The 16991-nt window shown below is 32.3% G+C and overlaps 1 protein-coding gene and 1 long non-coding RNA gene across 2 annotated transcripts; both read right to left on the reverse strand.

Moving 5' to 3' along the window:
* Positions 1-8417: 8417 nt before the first annotated feature.
* LOC144856379 (methyltransferase-like protein 27) lies at positions 8418-12120 on the reverse strand. The gene is made up of 5 exons (XM_078714379.1): positions 11926-12120; positions 10953-11075; positions 10633-10768; positions 9172-9264; positions 8418-8882 (listed from the first exon to the last, which is right to left on the reverse strand). Exons 1-5 carry the CDS (start codon positions 12028-12030, stop codon positions 8695-8697), a joined length of 645 nt encoding a protein of 214 aa, XP_078570505.1. The 5' UTR covers positions 12031-12120; the 3' UTR covers positions 8418-8694.
* Positions 12121-14388: 2268 nt separating this feature from the next.
* LOC144855945 (uncharacterized) lies at positions 14389-16679 on the reverse strand. The gene is made up of 5 exons (XR_013614887.1): positions 16494-16679; positions 16093-16215; positions 15707-15842; positions 15099-15191; positions 14389-14769 (listed from the first exon to the last, which is right to left on the reverse strand). It is a non-coding gene; the product is annotated as an uncharacterized LOC144855945 (long non-coding RNA).
* Positions 16680-16991: the final 312 nt, after the last annotated feature.

Raw genomic sequence — 16991 nt, forward strand, 5'->3', positions numbered from 1 at the left:
AAAGAGTGATGCCCACTCCCAGGAAAATGTCTGACAAAAGAAATAGTATACCAAGCAATAGTGACCTTTTCCCTTTTTTTGACGAATGTGTTTGCTTTGGTAGCATACCAAACAAATTTGTAGTCAATAAAGTACCATGAAGTAACCAAGTTTTATTTTTATTTGTGATACATACATACACACGTACACGCATACATGCCGCCAGCTACATTCTGGACATACGAAACAGATTTGTAGTGATTAACACAATGAAGTAACCAAGTTTTCTGCTGTTATTTTATTTTATTTATGCTCTACCTTGGTATATAGCACTCTATCCTAACGGTCTGATATTCAACCTGAATATGTATGTATATATGTATGTATGTACGTACGTATGTATGTTTGTTTGTTAGCACAATAGCGCTTACAATTTTCAAGTTATCATTCTGAATTCTTCGGTGTAGATAGGTCTATTCTTACAGATCATATCAAATTTAAGAAGTGGGAAAGCCAGTCGACAAATCGTGTTAAATTTCGACTCGGAGAGGGCGCCCTACTTTTCTAATTTAGTTCAAAATTGCTAAATTTTAGGGTGTTGAAAAAACACAATATCTGTAAATTTAGCTGATTATCGGAAAAATATTGTTAGTGAAATAAATTCATAAATGGTTTTAATATATTGTCATGTAAAATTTAATGTATTTGAACAAAACGATAATCTGTATTTAACGGCAAAATCAACCAATGTCTTTTTTCCGAAATTGTACCCTAGAAAATCGTTAAAATAAAATATTTAGAAAAATTGAACAGTCCTGAATTTAAAATCCCTGTTAGAAAAATTAATAATCTACAGAATACGATATTAAGATACAAAATTCGGTGGTTGGGATGCAGCTCCGACTATTCAAACTAAAGGTACCTCTATTTGTTCCATCGAAAACTAGCGAAACCGCCATTTTGTAAACACATCGTCATCGTGTTTATGAATTTATTTATAGCGAACGATATACGCGATGTTTATAATTGTCCGCGTATAAGAATTCATATAATATATATAATAAATACATTCCAATACAACGTATATTATTACTTGTTTATTTATCACAATATACATTTTAGTTGAGGAATATTTATCATAACTATTATAATAGCTTTTATACGAGTCCGAGGCCTAGCCCTATTTAGCGAGCGATTGTTCCAGGGGCGGAAAGTCACTTAGTGACGTTGTGATCGGGCGCGTTGGGCCTAGCTAATATTAATAATATGACCTGAAATAAGCGGCTAACAAGAACTGTTATATACTTGCTTACAATTGTTTTGTTATTGATGAACAAACAAGCAATTAGATTGAATAACAAATTATTTATTCATTTTTTTTTGGGTAAAAACATGTACAAACTAGTACTGTATAATATAAATTAATAGTAATACAGTATTAATAAAATATAATATAGGCCTAACATACAATAAATATTCAATTTTTAAGGTCTACCACATGACAATAACATAATTTACAGAGTATAGTGTATTAGGTTTGCATTCAACATAAAACATTTGTATTGTAATTCATCTAAATCCTCTGCAACATACATATATATTTGTAACTCAACATTTTGTTTTAAATTATTCAATTATAGTTTGGGTATGACAATGTCGATAGGTACCGGTGTCATCTTTTTATCCACTTCACTCTCAATTTGAAGTCACAAAGACGAAGAACTCTGCATCATAGTCTAGGACCTGGGTCAGATTTGTATGCATTTAATTTAGGAGAGAATTTCTCAACTGTTATAGGATAATTTGACCCCAACGAACAACATGGAATGTGTGCCAAATTTGATATCCGGGACGAACATGCCCAAAATCGGGGTCAAAGGTTAAAAATGTGTGGTTCTTATATCTCGACAACCATTTGTCGTACAGATTTGTTTTTGGTGTCAAATTGTTCGGAATATACATATTTATATTCGGTCTAACACAACCTTTAGCGAAAAAATGACCGGAAATGCTTTTACTGACCTTTGACCCAAAAATGACCAAAAACACATTTTCAGGTTAAATTATTCTTTAAAATGCCAATGGACAAACTGTATGGTATCCAATGAAAGCATACACAATATGCTACCCATTGCTACCCAAATTGTATTGAAAATTTTTAATTATGAAGCTAATTGTATGGAAAATGTGCATATTTTGATTAATTTTATACAAAAAATGAATATTTGGTAGCGTAATTGTTATGTTTATTTATATAATATTAAATAATTTTAAGTGTTTGGAAAAACGATTTGGTATCAAATGAAAGCCCATAAAATATTCTATCCATTGCTACCCAACTTGTATTCAAAATCTGTAATTATGATACTAATTTTGTTAAAAATGTGCATATTTTATCACTTTTTTACTAAAATGAGTATATTAAATAGTGTAAATTTATTTTGGTTTATTTGTAATATTAAATAATTCAAGAGTTCTTTTTGTGTCAAATTGTTTAGAATATACATATTTATATTCGGTCTAACACAACTTTTAGCGAAAAAATGTCCGGAAATGCTTTTACTGACCTTTGACCCAAAAATGACCAAAAAACACATTTTTGGGTTAAATTATTCTTTAAAATGCCAATGGACAAACTGTATGGTATCAAATGAAAGCATACACAATATGCTACCCATTGCTACCCAAGTTGTATTGACAATTTTTTAATTATGAAGCTAATTGTATGGAAAATGTGCATATTTTGATTATTTTTATACAAAAAATGTTTGGTAGCGTAATTGTTATGTTTATTTATATAATATTAAATAATTTAAATGTTTGGAAAATGTAACATATTGGACAAAGTAACATCCAATATGAATAATATTTTTAGTTAAAATTAATGTCATAGGACCTGGGTCAGATTTGTATGCATTTAATTTAGGAGAGAATATCTCAACTGTTATAGGATAATTTGATTTACCCTCAGCCTAAATATAAAAACACATAATTAATATCTAAAAGTTATAAAACAGTAAAAATGGGTTCAAAATGCTTGGTAAATTAACCAAGATCTTCTAAACACTTGAATTATTTAAACCAAAATAAATTTACACTATTTAATATACTCATTTTTGTAAAAAATAATAAAATAATAAAAATAATATAAAAATAAATTTAAAAAAATAAAATAAAATAAACAAAATTAGCATCATAATTACAGATTTTTAATACAAGTTGGGTAGCAATGGATAGAATATTTTATGGGCTTTCATTTAATACCAAATAGTTTTTCCAAACACTTAAATTATTTAATATTATATAAATAAACATAACAATTACACCACCAAATATTCATTTTTTGTATAAAAATAATCAAAATATGCACATTTTCCATACAATTAGCTTCATAATTTAAAATGTTCAGTACAAGTTAGGTAGCAATGGGTAGCATATTGTGTATGCTTTTATTTGATACCATACAGTTTGTTCATTGGCATTTTAAAGAATAATTTAACCCGAAAATGTGTTTTTTGGTCATTTTTGGGTCAAAGGTCAGTAAAATCATTTTCGGTCATTTTTTCGCTAAAAGTTGTGTTAGACCGAATATAAATATGTATATTCTGAACATTTTGACACCAAAAGAACACTTGAATTATTTAATATTATAAATAAACCAAAATAAATTTACACTATTTAATATACTCATTTTAATAAAAAAATAATAAAATATGCACATTTTAAACAAAATTAGCATCATAATTACAGATTTTTAATACAAGTTGGGTAGCAATGGATAGAATATTTTATGGGCTTTCATTTGATACCAAATAGTTTTTCCAAACACTTAAATTATTTAATATTATATAAATAAACATAATAATTACGCTACCAAATATTCATTTTTTGTATAAAAATAATCAAAATATGCATATTTTCCATACAATTAGCTTCATAATTAAAAATGTTCAATACAAGTTGGATAGCAATAGGTAGCATATTGTGTATGCTTTAATTTGATACCATACAGTTTGTCCATTGGCATTTTAAAGAATAATTTACCCGAAAATGTGTTTTTTGGTCATTTTTGGGTCAAAGGTCAGTAAAATCATTTTCGGTCATTTTTTCGCTAAAAGTTGTGTTAGACCGAATATAAATATGTATATTCTGAACAATTTGACAACAAAAGAACACTTGAATTATTTAATATTATAAATAAACCAAAATAAATTTACACTATTTAATATACTCATTTTAGTAAAAAAATAATAAAATATGCACATTTTAAACAAAATTAGCATCATAATTACAGATTTTTAATACAAGTTGGGTAGCAATGGATAGAATACTTTATGGGCTTTCATTTGATACCAAATAGTTTTTCCAAACACTTAAATTATTTAATATTATATAAATAAACATAATAATTACGCTACCAAATATTCATTTTTTGTATAAAAATAATCAAAATATGCACATTTTCCATACAATTAGCTTCATAATTAAACATTTTCAATACAAGTTGGATATCAATAGGTAGCATATTGTGTATGCTTTCATTTGATACCATACAGTTTGTCCATTGGCATTTTAAAGAATAATTTAACCCAAAAATGTGTTTTTTGGTCATTTTTGGGTCAAAGGTCAGTAAAAGCATTTCCGGTCATTTTTTCGCTAAAGGTTGTGTTAGTACGAATATAAATATGTATATTCTGAACAATGTGACACCAAAAGCAAATCTGTACGACAAGTGGTTGTCGAGATATAAGAACCACACATTTTTAACCTTTGACCCTGATTTTGGGCATGTTCGTCCCGGATAGCGAATTTGGCACACATTCCATGTTGTTCGTTGGGGTCAAATTATCCTATAACAGTTGAGATATTCTCTCCTAAATCAAATGCATACAAATCTGACCCAGGTCCTAGACTATCATCAACGATTCCTGAAAGTGTCAGAAAAAATAATAAATATTATTAAATAAAAATGTTACTGTCTGGTTGTATATATAATTATTATATGATGGCCTAAAAAGTAAAATGGGGGCTGTATTTTATTATTTAAATTACAGTATTTACTATTATTATTTATATAAATCTAGGCCTACTAGTAGCCTAGCTAGGCATCTATTGAGCCTAATAAATCAAATAATAAATGAAAAATAAAATAATAATATTAATACTGATTGAAAAAAAAAGTATTTTTGGGGGGGATCAGATCACCAGGCTAGGCCGGCCAGGACCAATAATACTCGTAATCAGTACAACTTAACGACTATCGAATCAGCATCAACACAGTACAACACACGTCTCGCTATCGCCTATACTGACACACGTGTCTCGCGTTGCCGAAACCACGCTCACAGCTAGAAAATGTACCTACCTTTCGAGGCCTGAGAATACACCAACACATTTTGAACAGGATAGAAATATATCATACTCGATTAAACTAATATTATTCTTGATAAAACAATTGATTATAATTTGTTGGGACGCACCTCCGACTATTCAGAAAAAGGACAACAAAACAGTAGTCAAATCGTACCACATTTATAAATTTCACGAGTCCCGACTTCAGTCGCCGAATGTATTGTATTAGCTTCGGGTTCTTTAAAGGAAACCGATTGGTTATCCAATTATACTTATTAGGAAATACTTTTACCATAATAGGTAATGTTGGGCGGTTCTTAAATATTCATGAGAGCTTAAAATAAAACAGCACTTATTTGCTAGGCGACGAAAAATCGTGGTTTCAGTTTTCAACGATAGGTGGCGCTTCAAAATCGTCAATGCAAAAGTAAGTCGATTTTACACGATTTAACGGTCAAAACGCGAAGTGGCTTTCCCACTCAAGTAAACTGAAATTAAATTTTCTCTAGAACTACATGTCCAAAAATCTTTCTTTTTGTACAATTTTTGAGGCAAGAGTTATAATTTGTGATTTGTAATTTCAAAACATAATTTGATTTAATATACAGGTTTTTTGATACGAGTAGTTTTAAAAAACACATTTATTTTAAAATTCACCGGCTTGTTTTTCGCGTTGCTGTTCTAGTGTTAGTCAAATGAGACTATTGTTAGTGATAATTATTTTCTTTAGAATATGCTTTACATTATTACATACATTAGTCGAGTGGTCAAGCGGTTAAGCTTACTTCATGGGTTAAGCTATAGGGCAGCGCAATTCGGCACAGCTTCACCACACTCCTCGACCATTCTTCTGGTCAATCTTTTCTTCAAAAAGGTCGTTTTTGCAATACCGGAGTTTGTATTAAAAATTATTTCAACAAATTATAAAACCCAGCAGGATTTGAACCATGTAGGTAAAGCTAAAACCTAATGCAAAAAAATAGATATATCTTTCAACATTCTCCCTATCTGTGGATATATTTCCCCAAGTACTTCACTTAGTTTCTGAGTGCTTCTATCTGTTTGTTTTTGTTTGTTTGATTACTCAAAAAGTTATTTGTAAGATCTTTACCAAAATGAAAATACAGATAGATATGTGGTCAAGGAACACTCCATTAAATTTAGGGGGCAATCCGGACCACAGTCTTAATTTTTAACCACTTTTTAGTATTATTTTCATACCTAGTTAGTGTTAAAAGATAGGACAGAATTTTCAAAAGCCGGCGAGCATTCTTAAAGTAACACGTAAACTGAAATTGCATTTTCTTGAGAACTACTTGTCCAAAAAACTTCATTTATTTTTGTACAAGAGGCAAGAGTTATAATGTGTGATTTGTAATTTTAAAGCATAATTTGATTTAATGTTCAGGTTTTTTTATACGAGTAGTTTTAAAAAACATATTCTTTTCAAATTCACCCGTTTGTTTTGGCGTTCCTGTTCTATTGTTAGTCAACTGAAACTATTGTTAGTTGAAAGGCTGATTACATAACCTTTACACCAAACTCGCATACACATGCCTGTAGTGTAATTAGCCTAAATCACACACAATATTAAGACACACAAATATATATATTTCGTTTCAAACTAATTTTAATTAAATTTCAGTGTATCACTGGGCGGTTATATATTTCCGGAGAAATCCTATGTAGGAGAATTTTACAGTAGGCGGAGTTATGCACTCTCGGAGTGGAGTTAAGAAAGCAAATGTATTGCTAAACCAGTAGTGTTTGTTATTTATTCAAAATCATACCACAGAAACAGTATTGTGATGTATTTGAAATAATGTAGTTTATACATTTGAATCATATTGTTCTGAAAACTTCTAAAAACATGAAAAATGAATCAGACTTTGTATACACGGTACTATTTTGCAGTTCCGTAGAAAAAAACCCCCAATGATTTCACTTATAACGAGATAACCGGTTATTAAATGCAATGAATGTAAATGCATTTATATAGCACATTTCAGAAACAATGTCGCAAAGCCATTCTTCTGACAGGAAATTTGTCTTTGATTTTGTGCTTTAAATTAAACAGGTAAAGGTAAAAGGTATTTATATTTGTCCTCAGGCTTAACTGGAAACATGAGGAAATGCGAATACAGCATAATTATTATTATAAGGATACAGTTAGAAAGATACAGATTGGCTCGAACCCATGCCTAGAGACGTGACGAGAACCGGTGTTTAAACGCTGTATGGCCGTATGCGTATAAAGCGGGCCGCGAAAATATTTTTCCCAATTACTTTCTCTGAAAATCCTAGAGAGGGCGTTCCATTTTAGGGAGCTTATTATGCGCTTGCCCTTTGATTGAACTTTTTAATACGCTTTTCGCCTATAGCCGTCTGTGTAGTCGAATGGATTAGACTATGGACTTTGGATGTCGATTTATGGGGTTCGAATCACATGACCAACTTTTTTTTACTTTGTTGTGAGAGAGATTTTTTAGAGGGTTAGATTTATAGTTATATTTAGGAAGTAGTTCGGCTATCTTTCACGTATCTTTCAGAGAAAAAAATGTTCGCAAGCGGGACAAGAGATTAGGAATGCAATTCTGTCATTTCGTTTTTCAATGCTTTTAACCAATCTCGAATCTCATCGCCTATAATAGACTAGACCAATTTTCCGTTTAGTAGAATTACAGGAATACAAAATTGACCAATCAAAATTGTAAGGGTTCACTCAAGTGTTTTTATATTCGTGAAAATAACTTACTTACTTTTGTATATAATAATGTTGTCCAAACATGATCGCAGCTGCAGCTAACACCGATCATGTTTGCACAAAACTAATATATACAAAAGTAGGTCTAATATCCACGGTAGAACGACTATTTACTCAGATATAATTGTTTACACGTTATTCCATTATTGGAGTGGGTTTGCCAAAAAGCAAGAATGTTGCCAAAACACGTCAAATTGAGGGCGCTATATGCTTTGCCAAAATACGCAAATCATGCCAAAATACTCAACTTGAGGGCACTATGCTTTATTTATTACTATTATTTTATGTACTACAATTGAATCCTTAGAAAAGAGACACTTTGATAGAGGTTTCTGCGGGAAGTACCCTAAATAGAGGTGTCAGATGGAAGGGATTCTGCTGTAAATTTTCTTTTCAATTTCAATTTTTTTTCTTTTTTTTTTCGTATTTATATGGTGTTGGATTATTGTGTAATATCACGAACTTGTGTAAAATCAATGTTGATTGAACGAGTTGTACTGTATATCAGTCTCGTGAATAAATCAAGTTTATATACTAATTGAACAATCTGGATTAATTATACATAGGCCTATAACTCTATTCAATATTTTAATTCAATGTTACACCACCTCGTGTACATATTTTATAAAGCATTTATCATAAAGTTCTGGATCAGTAAGTTGTTTACTAATAAACTTCCATTTCCCCTCTTTCTCCAAACTTTCTACTTCCTTCTCAAACTTTCCTTCGTTGTACATCGGTTCATCAGTGAGCCACATGTTTCGAAAGGTGTTGATTATATAACCACCTGAAATTCAAATTATGATATTTATTCGAAAAGTCGATCGAACGCTCGATGTCAATCCGGGGACTGTGGACACGAGATATATCATCTTAAAAGGTGCAACCAACCAACAGTAGGCTAGGCCTAACATATGACGTCATCAAGCAGGGACAAATCCTCATTGAATTGTAATAACATCGCCGGTTCAGACACCAAAAGTAGAGAATTATTGCTACCGTCTATGATTGTGTGTAGTAATTAATTCTTTTGCAAAACCTATAACATAGTGATACAAACTTTACAGTTGGCCTACCTGGTTTGACGATTCGAATCCATTCCCTAAGAACCGAAAGTGGTAAATGATGACGAGCAAATCCCCCACAGCAAACAACAGCATCGTAGGTATCTACGTTAGAACCATCAGATAAAAAATAATTAATCATTTTCATTTGTATAGCGTCATTCCAACGATCAATGCTCTTGGCGCTCCGTGGATTACGTTTTTCAACCACATGCTTCTTCTGGAAGACCAGTCTTTGACTGAAGAGGTCGCACAGTATAAATAAAATATTTCAATTCAATTCATTTGGATAGCCGAGTGGTTAAGACACTTAAATGTCATACAGATAGACCGGGTTCAATTCCAGACAACTCCCAGTCCACTCAGCTGTAAATGAGTACCTAGTTAATAATACTAGGGAGAAAAAAGGCGGCGTGGAAAGGAACTGGCCACCCTACCACATAATGCCGAGGCTTAGTACAATGAGCTCCTAACAGCTCATTCCCCTATGTTCAGAATGAACACGGGACTCACGTAGTAGTAGTAGCTTCTCCCGTAAGTGTCCCGCCATACCAGTTGCAAATGGTAGTAACCTCCCCCCTCTGTCCACGGCAGTGACTGTGTGCAAACTAGCACACAATCTGCTTGTCTCAAAAAGATGCACACGTTTCCTTGCCAATATGTGGCTATTACGGTCCCACCACCAATATTAAAATGTATTATTTCGGTCATGTGCAGGTGGGTATATTGAACATTTATAATATGTCTTCTTCATCTTTTAGGAGCAAACTTCATAGTTGAAGGCTACTGCTCCACTAAGGGTCCCATTGTGACATCGGCAGCCAACTACGGCGCCAATTCGTCTGTCCACGACAGTGTGTGTGTATGAATGAACTAGTACACCGGGGTAACCCCCTACTCGTCTCGAAAGATGTACTAGGTTCTTTAAAGTGCACATGAGCCAGATATACACTGGACCTACGGTTTATAGTCCTTATCCGAGAAGACTTGTTCTACCACCAGAACCATGGAGCGAGTGAGCCTCGAACCCTTGCCAATGTTATGGCTATGGATTTCGGTTCGGCAATATGAGTTGCAATTAATTAAAATTGTTTAGAACCAACACTTAACTGTGTGTGTTTCATTTCTATTTGTATTATTATAAAACGATTAAACCTTATATTATCTTTAAATTAAATTAGGCCTAATGAAATAACAACCCTTTCCCATCCCACCATTTTATTTATTTTGTTATTCTTGTATGTTTTGTTCAGTTATAGAGCAGAGCAGAACTAATGATCAGAAGTAATAATTGGGTCACAGTTGCTTTGTCAATTTGGACTATTGACCTTTTTATCAGTTCATAATTGACCCATATTAATCATCAATATTGATAATTGACAACACTTTCACGACAAAGTGGTTTGTACTGTGCTAAACATGAGGAATTAAAAGATAGTTTAATAATTGAAAGTAATTCAACAAGTAGCCTACCATTGGCGATATTCAGCGGACCTTCACCAACAAATTCTACCATGAAATTTGTATAAACCTTTCGGCTTTTGCACTCTTCTATACACTTTGAGCTTCCGTCAAAAGCGTCGATATTCGTATATCCAGCCTTATGCATCTGCGAATATACAAAACTTAGGCTATGAAAGAGAAAATTGAGAGCCAGAAAGTCTGAAAGATAGGGGAATGTGATGAGATTGGCCCACAGAAAGGATCAGCAGTGCACTATTGAAATAGAAAAGAGCGGTCTACACATTTTATATTTAAACTTTATAGAAAACCGTTTTTCTTTCTATACCCACCTGTACTCCAAGAAGACCGGTACAAGCTGTAAAGTCTAGTAAACGAGAAGCCTTGTTTGGAATCAGTTCATTCATTGTGATTAACGTCATTTTATGGCCTTCATCTTGAAACGAACCCATCATCTTTGAATTGAAGATAAGTCAGTTTTTAAACATTTATTTCATGATTTCACTCCATTAAAAGATTCTAGCATAATAACTGAAGTAATAGAGATGAAAACGAAATAATACAATTGAATTCAAGGAATGTATAAACAGTAAAGCAATACCAAAACAAATCAATTTCGAGTAAAGAGAAATGGAAAAAAACATCGCTTGTTACGACGATAACGCAAAGTAAAAAAGACAGTTACAAAAGCAGAAAACAAAGACAAGAGAAACGAAACTTAAATAATTAATTGCTCAGAATATTCTTATTAGAGTAAAATTTGTTAATCATTATAATAATAATTAATTAATTAATTAATTAATTAAAAAAAATAATTACTGGAGTGGAGTTGTGGCCTGGTGGTTACGATGCTTGGCTGCCAATCCAAGGGTCCTGGGTTCAAGTCCTGTCATATGTCAGGATTTTTTCTAATGACAATTTACAACTCCACTCCCAAAGACTTGTAATAAGACTTTGTTAATGTAGAGCATCGTGTGTATATGTTTGTCTCGTGAACGGATTGCCACCTCTAAGAAGGATAGTGAATGAATTCGCTTATGGTTATCCTTGGCAATTTGCCTAAATATATTAAAAAAAAAAAAAAAAAAAAAATATATTTTTGATTCGCCAATCCATTCTATTTTCAGATACAGTATATGATATGTTTGCCATAATTTCAAGGGCATAGTTGCGGAGGCATAAGCGAGAGGAGACGAGCAAGATAAACTTGCTTAATGGAAATCTATGTATGCCACGACTCAATCGACCGCCGTCACACTCAAAACGTATAGGCCACACAGACACAAAATACAAAAACGAGCTTACCTTATCAAATACATGTGCATGATTGTCGTATAGATCGCACAATGTATCTCTGTTAATATCTTTATACTCCTTCTGCCAACTAATTAAACCTTCTGGAAAAGACATTGTTTCTGTTTCTTAAATAATATTTATATTATTATGTAATAAATAAATCCTCTAAACCAACAGTTGGATAATAATATTTCCTGAGTGGAAAATTACTATGAACCCTGGCGGGCAATTGTGCACTGAAGCACACAAAACAATCAATTGCGCATGCGTTATATTTAACAAGTACCTGGAAGCTTGTATATGCTTTAACTATTATATTTTAGTATTTTCACCTAATCTCCCTGCCTGTCCGTCTGTGACCGGCTTTATTACGAAGACAAAGGATCGCAAATTCTTCAAATTTTGTGGTATGTGGGTGCTGCTTGTACTAACCGTTTATAAATAATTGTTTAAAAAATAAATATATCCTTTTCAACAATTTACTTGTGCTTATTACTGTCTTGTTTTACTTGTTTGTTTGTCTTGTTTTGTTTTTGTTTGTTTAAACTTCAATATGATTACAACTTCTTAACTGGCTACCCGTCACAAGTTTTTTTGGAGGGAAACCTCCAAATGTTATTACTTTTGGTTTTGCCTCTTAATTATTTATATTTAAATTGTTATTTTGTTTACTTTGAAATGATAAGAAATAAATGTTATTATGAATGAATGAATGAATGAACTTGTCTTACAATTTATCTTTCTAGTTATTGTTATCTTTTATTATTAATGACCGAATTGTAAATATAGTCTGTCGGCCTACTTATTTTGTATTACTTCATTGTCTATATTTTTTTAATTTTCAAACGATGATGTACTATTAAGTTCCATGCGATCAATCACACAAACATGCATCTATTTATATTATTGAGAAAAATAAACATTTATTTAAAAAACAAATACATTTACGTTAAATTTGGGTTGTAATTAAAAAGTTTTACGACTTAAACTTTAATATAAAGACAGGGTATACGAGGTAAGCCCACCCTTAGCCCTACTGTACTTATGTACGGTAATAAATCTAATCATTACAATTTGTTTTATGTACCCAAAAATCTGGGCGATTTCCGCTAAACGGCACGAAATCACCGAAAAACAGCTATTTTTTTTAGGTTTTTTCAATGTAACTTTGTTATTAATTGACCGATTTTTATGGCTGTTTCGACATTGTAATGCCTAATTAAGTACCTACGATGTCATGTTATTTTTAATTTAAAAAAACTTAAAACGTCGTCGGCATTGATTTTTAAAGTTAGACGATTTGAAAATTGCCCTGTGTTAAAGAATAGGCTTGTTTTGCCAATTTGTTGAGATCTTTACAAAAACGTTCATAACGTTTGACCTAGTTATCCAATGATATTGGCTGTTCCACCATGTAAAAGCTAATCAATCAAGCTTTCTAATGACCTAAATTAAAATGTGATTGGTTCAGATACTTCGTCGGCACAGCCCCTTTTTTGAAGCAGTGTTTTGGTTTGTCAGTGACCGGCTAGTGGTAAAGGATAGGCGAAAATTTTCGAAGTCGTCCTGAGCAGTCAGAACGTAACGTTAAAACTAAAATTACAGTTGCTGAAAAACTACTTATCCAAAACGCTTTATTTTTTCACGAAAGTTAAGAGTTATTATCCCTTATTTGTAATATGTAAATGTATTTAAGATAAGAGAACAGGATTTTTTATATAAGTAGTTTTAAAACACTTGGTTTATTTGAAAACCACCAGCGTGGTTTTGCCGTATTGGCGGACTCGTCCATTTTACTAATAGGAAAAGGATTATAGCACAAAACGTTGAATTTGACCTATATGGTTTCCATTTCTGTTTTCTAATGTCAAATTAATATTATATTATTAGTATCTCTATGTAATATATAATATATTCATATTGTACTAGTTAGCATCTACATACCGTTATACTGCACTTTAAATTTGTTTTGGTGATTTTTCAATGAATTGTATACACAGGTGGTTGGTATACCATTGGTTCTACTAAAATCATTATTACTTTTATTTGTTTGTGCAATATTTGAAGATTGCTACAAAAATAGAAATAATTTAAATATAATATATTTAACAGATTAAGTGTACGCACTATGCCTATGGAACAGATTACCTATCGGGCGTAGTTCAGTATGATATTCTATTATTACCTTCTGTATCAGCCTCCGCCCTTTTGGGCTTTTTTTCTACACAATACTTATTGTTAATGATTTAAGGGGAGTAGTCTCCTAATAAATAGTTCTTAGCACTCTAACATTGTTCTTTTGTACCTATTGTATTGTTTTGTTTTCTTTTATTAAAAGCTTTTGTTAACTGTCTGAAAGTTACCTCCTAGTAAAGTGGAACGACCCAACATGGTTCATTAAACACCACTGTGCTAGGGAGCAGATTGAGATCAACTGATAAGAGCCCGACGCACTAAAATTAAATAGGCCCAAAAAACAAAACAAATTGTAATGAATATAATTATAATATAATAATTATAATTATGACAATTACTACAACAACACTGTAATGTATTTACACAGCTGGGCTTTACCATTATTTTAATACAAAAATTAATTAACAAAATAGAAAAATGATGTATTACTGTTTATAAAATGTAAATGAAATAATTTCAATTTTATCGATTACACTATTTGATGTATATACATTATATAACATTTTTCATAATTTTCAGGATCAGAGAGTTCTTTACGAACAAACGTCCATTTCCCTTCTTTTTCTAATCGTTGTAACTCATTGTCAAACTTCCCTTCGTTGTACATTGGTTCTACATCCTTCCACTTCTTTGGAAATGTGTTGATTACGTAACCTCCTGATATAATAAAAAACAAGGACACATTAAATACCTTAATACTCTGTAAAATCAGTGAACATTTGCAGTTAAATTATGAATATGCCCATGTGCCTTTTTTCATATTTCTATTTATATATCTATTGTTTTGTAACTGGGGGTTTCTACTTGTATAAGATGCTTCAGAGATTCCCCCTTTCCATTCTTTTGTTTTGTACTATGATTATTTATGATATGTTTATGATTATGTGAATGGAATTAAAGAAAGAAAGAAAGAAAGAAAGGAAGAAGAAGAATATCTTTTCTAAGGTTATGAAGATTGTATTATACTTATAACAATGTAATTTTACCAGGCTTAACGATTCGAGTCCACTCTGAAAGTACCGAGATCGGTAAGTGATTAAGAGAAAATCCTCCAGAACAAATAATACCATCATAGGTATCTACGTCAACGACAGAGAAAAAAAAAGAAAATAGTTATAACCAGATGTCATCCGGGATGAACAGGAAGCGCCTGTCCTAACGTAAATAAACGAAACGTTAAGCTTGGTTCCCACTAGCGACGCAACCTAACGCAATCTACGCAACGTAAGCAAATGCCCTTCTAATAATTGTGTTTGCCCCCGCCTGCGTGAAATCAAACCTGTGATGTTTGCAGCACTGTTGCGTCGTCGGTTCCCACTTGTAATTACGCAATACAGCACTTTGCGTCGATACGTCGCTGCGTTGCGTTCTAGTGGGAAACACGCTTGACCGAACAAATTACCATGGGTGATTCCATTTATTAGTAACACAATTATTTACCATAAACGGATTTATAAACATCAACAGACAATATCAAGGGTGGGAGGATACTACTTAGCTCTACATTCTGAGCATTCTCCGATCAACTCAAATATTATTGAATCAAAATTAAAGAAAAAGAAAGATAATTTTATTTCAAAACCCAATGTAATACCTGAGGCAATACTAAGTGGAGCATCGGTAACAAATTCCACTATAAAGTTTGTATAGATGTCCCTCTTTTTGCATTCTTCTATACAGTTCTGACTTCCGTCAAATGCGTCAATATTTGTATAGCCGCTTCTATGCGTCTGCAAAAAAAACAACAAAAACAAGATAATTGTGAATAAGTTTAGGTTAAGATTTAGTGGGTGGAAGTTTTAACACGGAATTTAATTGGAATTTCCGTTACGATAAATGTTTCGTAGGCCTACACTATCATGGATGACTACCTGATTTTAATTTCTTTGAATTTTAAGCACAGGGAAACTAACAAAGCACTAGGCCTAAATACGTAATTATTTGATTGGTCATGTTTTATAACAGAATTGTCTAGGCTACTCACTTTCACACCAGGCCAGTACAAGCTGCAAAGTCCAAAATCCGCGAACACTTTATTGGGACCAATTCATTCAACGCATTTAGCGTCATGTTTTGGCCTTTACTTGAAAATGTACCAACTATCTATTGAAGACAACCAATTAATATCAATCAGAATGAAATATAATATAGGCATATACGGCCAAATGTTCTTTTTATGTGTTTAATTTGTAATTAACCAGAAAACAACAGCTATAATAATCGCAATAGAGTGCTTTTTGATTTAAATGTATTTACCGTACGTATGTGAAAGAGAACAGGGAGAAACGTCATCGAGATTATAACACATATAGCGTCCCATACCAATTGGAATCGGTTGGGTTGTTGGCGGATTCCGTGGCGGATTCGCCAAATTATCTTACCTTATCAAAACCTGTTGCATGATTGTCGTATACGTTGCAAATTTTCTCCTTATTGACAACGCTGAACTCTTTTCGCAAGCTAGATAAGGCTTCTGGAAAAGCCATGTTTAAAATCTATAATATTAAAACAATATTACACAGCGACAGAGGTAAACAATGCAGCATGTAAGCCTACTACAAGCAACAGAAATCCGTAACTGTAAAATAACTGGTTGTGGTATTCTGATAATAATGGTTGTATTGTATTCGGAACAATAGTAACGAAACGAACATTCTACGCTTACTGCACTTACTAATACCTATTATACTGGCTTAATGCAACTAACCAAAGAAAGCCTTTGACACAGTCAACCATAACATTCTTCTCTCCAAACTTCCCCTCTATGGCTTCTCTTCTCTTGCTTCTACCTGGTTTAAATCTTACTTAACATCACGTAGTCAGCAAGTACTATATGGCAACACTCTATCTGACACTAGTTCTGTTTATGCGGGAGTCCC

Source organism: Antedon bifida, chromosome 11, assembly GCF_963402885.1.
Source record: "Antedon bifida chromosome 11, ecAntBifi1.1, whole genome shotgun sequence".
NCBI lineage: Eukaryota > Metazoa > Echinodermata > Crinoidea > Comatulida > Antedonidae > Antedon > Antedon bifida.

Coding starts and splice junctions, on each gene's coding strand:
- LOC144856379 (XM_078714379.1), bottom strand. CDS start 12,030: ATGTCTTTTCCAGAAGGTTTAATTAGTTGGCAGAAGGAGTATAAAGAT. Junction 9,265..10,632: donor TCCGCTGAATATCGCCAATG/GTAGGCTACTTG, acceptor GTTCTAACGTAG/ATACCTACGATGCTGTTGTT. Junction 8,883..9,171: donor GATTCGAATCGTCAAACCAG/GTAGGCCAACTG, acceptor TTTGAATTTCAG/GTGGTTATATAATCAACACC.